Consider the following 4785-nt stretch of genomic DNA (forward strand, 5'->3'; position numbering starts at 1 on the left):
GAAGGGGGACGCGGGGGGCTCGGGGACCGCGTAGCCGCGAAGAAGATGCGGCGAGGGAGGGTTATGTAAGGACAGGGGTGACACGGGGACGCGGAGAGGGGACGAGGCTTGTGCAGGGGCACCGGAGGGATGTGGGGACAGGGGGTTTGGGGGACACGAGGGACAGGACAGGGGGTTTTGGGGACACGAGGGACAGGGCAGGTGGGACAAGGAGCTTGTAGGGATGGGACACGGCCTGTTAGAAGACAGGTTTGGAGCATAGGAGATGTTTGGGGATGCGTAGGGACAAAGGTGGGGCCGGGAGGGACGCGTGGAAGGACGGTTGGGTTGTAGGTGGGACAAGGAGGAGCTCGGGAGGGGACACGGGGGTGGCAGGTCCGCGGGTGCCGGCGTGCGCTGACCCCCTGCCGCAGGCGTCCCCGCGGTGCTGAAGATGACGGGGCCTCCGGCGGCGGCGGCAGCGGCTTCGGCGGCGGCAGCGGGGCCGCCCCTGGTGACGGTGCGCTCGGCCGGGCAGCCCGGCAAGGCCCCGGTGACGGTGACGTCCCTGCCCGCCGGCGTCCGCATGGTGGTGCCCACCCAGAGCCCCCAGGGCACGGTGAGTCACGGGGGTGGGGGGAGGAACGCGGCGGAGGCAGTGGGGGGAGAGAGGACGAGGAGGGGATGCGGGGACACGGGGACGAGCGGTGGGATATGGGGATGCTGAGGGACGTGGGGGGACAGGGTGGCACAGAGGGGACGTGGACAGGGTATGGGGACGCCGAGGAACGTGGGGCTGGGCAGCAGGTGGGGGGGACAGCGTGGAGGAACGTGGGGGGCAGCAGGAGAAAGGATATGGGGCAGAGGAGACACGGTGGCATGGGAACGTTGGGGGAGGTCGCACTGCCGGAGAGGGGACGTGGCAGAAGGGACACGTGGTCGGGCGAGGGGACACGGGCCCCGAGGGACGTCAGGGACCCGCGAGGGGACATGGGCCACCCCGTCCCCCCGCCCCCCAGGTGATCGGCAGCAGCCCCCAGATGAGCGGCATGGCGGCGCTGGCGGCGGCGGCCGCGGCCACCCAGAAGATCCCGCCGGCCTCGGCCCCCACGGTGCTCAGCGTCCCCGCCGGCGCCACCATCGTCAAGACGGTGGCCGTCTCGCCCGGCACCACCACGCTGCCCGCCACCGTCAAGGTGGCCTCCTCCCCCGTCATGGTAAGGCCCCGGGGGCCCAGGCGTCCGGGCTGGGGTGTGGCAGAGCTGAGGTTGGGGGCGGGGAGGGCGGAAATTTGGGGAATCCGGGGAGGATATTGGCATCTGGGCTTGGTTTTGGGCGCTCCAGGGCGGCCAGAGCCGCGGTTAGAGCTAGAGCTGGTGGTTGGGGAGAAGGTCCCGGGCGTCCGGGGCGGCGTTGGCATCCCAGAGCTGGGAGAGACCCGAGGAGACACGAAACGGCGGCCGGAGCTCAGGCCGAGGGGGCCGGGGAAGGGGACCCAGGCGTCCGGGGAGGGACCCAGGCGTCCGAGCCGCCTCCCTCACCCCCCATCCCCAGGTGAGCAACCCAGCCACGCGGATGCTGAAGACGGCGGCGGCCCAGGTGGGCACCTCGGGGGCAGCCCCCACCACCAACACGGCCACGCGCCCCATCATCACCGTGCACAAGTCCGGGACGGTGACGGTGGCCCAGCAGGCCCAGGTGATGACCACCGTGGTGGGCGGCGTCACCAAGACCATCACCCTCGTCAAGAGCCCTATCTCCGTCCCTGGGGGTAGCGCCTTGGTGAGTGCCTTGGGGGCCCCGGCGTCCGGGTGGGGGGACCGCAGCACCCAGGAGTCTTGGGAGATCCCTGACCCCCCAGTGCCCTCGCCTGGGAGGCCCCAGGGATCCTAGGGGTTCCTGACCCCACAGAGCCCTCGCCTTGGAGGCCCCAGGGGTCCTAGGGATTCCTGACCCCCTGGTGCCCTCACCTTGGAGGACTAGCAGTGTTGCTGAGGGACCCTGGTGTCCACACGGGGATGGAAGAGTGGGTGGAGGTGTTCCTCCAGTGTCCCAGCATGCCTTGTTCTCGTCCCCAACCGCCACCACCAGATCTCCAACCTGGGCAAGGTGATGTCCGTGGTCCAGACCAAACCGGTGCAGACGTCGGCAGTGACCGGGCAGGCGTCCACGGGCCCTGTCACTCAGATCATCCAGGTGAGCTCCCAACACTGCTGGGGACCCTGGCCTCCAGGCTTGATCCCGCAAAGGGGGTCAGCCCCCCGCGACTCCCCTTCTCCTTGGGGAGCTTGGTGTCCTGCTCCTGTTAATCCTCATCYGCCCAGACGAAGGGACCGTTGCCGGCCGGGACCATCCTGAAGCTGGTGACGTCGGCAGACGGGAAGCCCACCACCATCCTGACGACGACTCAGGCGGGCGCCACGGCCACCAAGCCCACCATCCTGGGCATCAGCAGCGTCTCGCCCAGCACCACCAAGCCGGGCACCACCACCATCATCAAAACCATCCCCATGTCGGCCATCATCACCCAGTCAGGGGCCACCGGTGAGCGACGGGGGGCTGCGCTGGGGTTGGGGCAGGACGCGAGTTGGGCGCCCCGCGCCCCTGACGTCCTTCCGCTCTCCTCYCAGGTGTCACTAGCAGCCCTGGGATCAAGTCACCCATCACCATCATCACCACCAAAGTCATGACGTCAGGCACGGGGACTCCCGCCAAGATCATCACGGCCGTTCCCAAGCTGGCCACAGGCCACGGGCAGCAAGGAGTGACGCAGGTGAGCGTGGAGGACTTGTGGCCTGTCCCTTGAGTTGTCTCTTGTCCCCTGGGGCCACCCTGCTCACCGCTCTGTGTCATCCTACCTCTAGGTGGTCCTCAAAGGAGCTCCCGGGCAGCCGGGCACCATCCTGCGCACGGTGCCCATGGGGGGCGTCCGCCTGGTGACACCGGTCACCGTTTCGGCCGTTAAACCCACCGTCACCACGCTGGTGGTGAAGGGCACCACGGGTAAGCGCCACTAACGATTGCTTTCGCCCCCCAGAGCCGTCACCAGCGGTGATGGTGGCCCCAGGAGCTGTTCCCCTCGTTTGCTAACGCTCCGTTCGCGTCCCTAACGCCGCCCCCCTGCTGCCTCCCCGCAGGCGTCACCACGTTGGGCACGGTGACGGGAACTGTGTCGACGAGCCTGGCCGGGGCCGGGGCCCACAGCACCAACGCCTCGCTGGCCACCCCCATCACCACGTTGGGCACCATCGCCACGCTCTCCAGCCAGGTCATCAACCCCGCCGCCATCACTGTCTCGGCTGCCCAGACCACCATGACGGCCGCCGGCGGCCTCGGCACCCCCACCATCACCATGCAGGTGAGGTGCCTTGGGGATTTTGGGGGGACGGGGACGAGGCTGGGGGTCACCGGTGATCCATAGATGCATGGGAGACGTGGCCACGGATCAGGGGAGTATGACCAGAGGTCAGTGACAGGACCCCACGGATCACCAGGGACCCACAGATGAAGGGGAGATGTGGCCATGGATGTGGGGAGCTTCACCAGAGATCAATGACAGCACCCTACAGGTCACTAGGGACCCGAGAATTTGGGGGTGGCATGGCCACAGATAGAGGACACACAGCTGTGGGTAACCAGGGCCGCTGGCCCCCTGCTCTGGGGGCTGTATGCATCACGAAGACCCACAGATTCGGGCCGAYGGCCGCGAAATTGGTGGGATGTCGCTGTGGGTCGCTGGCAGGACCCCCTCAAACTACCCCGAACCCACGGATTTGAGGGCGACGTGGGGACGGATTTGAGGAGGAATGGCCACGAGGCACTGGCAGTGCCYGTAGGTCACCAGAGACCCATGGGTTTGGAGGTGACGTCCGCGGTTTTGGGGACCCGTGGCTCCCCCAAAGGCCCTGGGATCTAGGGGAGCCCCRCGCCGGGCCGGGGGCGGACGCGACCGAGACCCCGAGCGGGGATTCGGGGCAGCCGTTGATGTCATCGCCGGGCGGCAGCCCGTGTCCCAGCCCACGCAGGTGACGCTGATCACGACGCCCAGCGGGGTGGAGGCGCAGCCGGTGCACGACCTCCCCGTCTCCATCCTGGCCTCCCCCACCACGGAGCAGCCCGCCGCCACCGTCACCCTCGCCGACTCGGGCCAGGCCGACGCCGGGCCCGGCACCGTCACCCTGGTGTGCTCCAACCCGCCCTGCGAGACCCACGACACCGGCACCACCAACACGGCCACCACCACCGTGGTGGCCAACGTGGGCGGCCTGGCGCCCGCCGCCCAGCTCCAGTTCGTCTGCGACGGCCCCGACGGGCTGCCCCCCAACGGCAGCGTGGTCCGCGTCTGCTCCAACCCCCCCTGCGAGACCCACGAGACCGGCACCACCGCCACGGCCACCACCACCTTGGCGGCCGGGCCCCGGCCCTGCTCCAACCCGCCCTGCGAGACCCACGACACCGGCACCACCAACACCCCCACCACGGCCACGGGATCACGGCTCTGCTCCAACCCCCCCTGCGAGACCCACGAGACGGGCACCACCAACACCCCCACCACGGCCCCGGGCCGCCCCGGGGCCGGCGTGGCCACCGGCGCCCCGTGCCAAACCCAGCAGACCACGGCCACCGGCACCACCATGACGGTGCGGGCCTTCGCGGGGCCGCGGGCCTGCGCCGAGAGCCACGAGGCCGCCGCCGCCGCGCGGCTTTGCGCCAACCCCCCGTGCGAGACCCACGAGACGGGCACCACCAGCACGGCCACCACCACCACGGCCGCGGGCCACCGGCTGTGCAGCAACCCCCCGTGCG

The 4785-nt window shown here is 69.7% G+C and overlaps 1 protein-coding gene across 1 annotated transcript in view; it reads left to right on the forward strand.

The window, feature by feature from the left end:
* HCFC1 (host cell factor C1) overlaps positions 1-4785 on the forward strand; it is a 16468-nt gene that overhangs the window by 4483 nt on the left and 7200 nt on the right. Inside the window, exons 6-14 of the mRNA XM_085322669.1 lie at positions 414-598; positions 999-1196; positions 1534-1761; positions 2071-2175; positions 2304-2523; positions 2610-2752; positions 2844-2982; positions 3117-3337; positions 3984-4781. Of these exons, the coding sequence (XP_085178795.1) occupies positions 414-598; positions 999-1196; positions 1534-1761; positions 2071-2175; positions 2304-2523; positions 2610-2752; positions 2844-2982; positions 3117-3337; positions 3984-4781 (2237 nt within the window). The remainder of the gene's footprint in view (positions 1-413; positions 599-998; positions 1197-1533; positions 1762-2070; positions 2176-2303; positions 2524-2609; positions 2753-2843; positions 2983-3116; positions 3338-3983; positions 4782-4785) is intronic.

The sequence above is a fragment of the Rhea americana genome, unplaced genomic scaffold (genome assembly GCF_003343005.1).
Source record: "Rhea americana isolate MKP2758 unplaced genomic scaffold, rheAme1 scaffold_795, whole genome shotgun sequence".
In the NCBI taxonomy this organism is placed as follows: Eukaryota; Metazoa; Chordata; class Aves; order Rheiformes; family Rheidae; genus Rhea; species Rhea americana.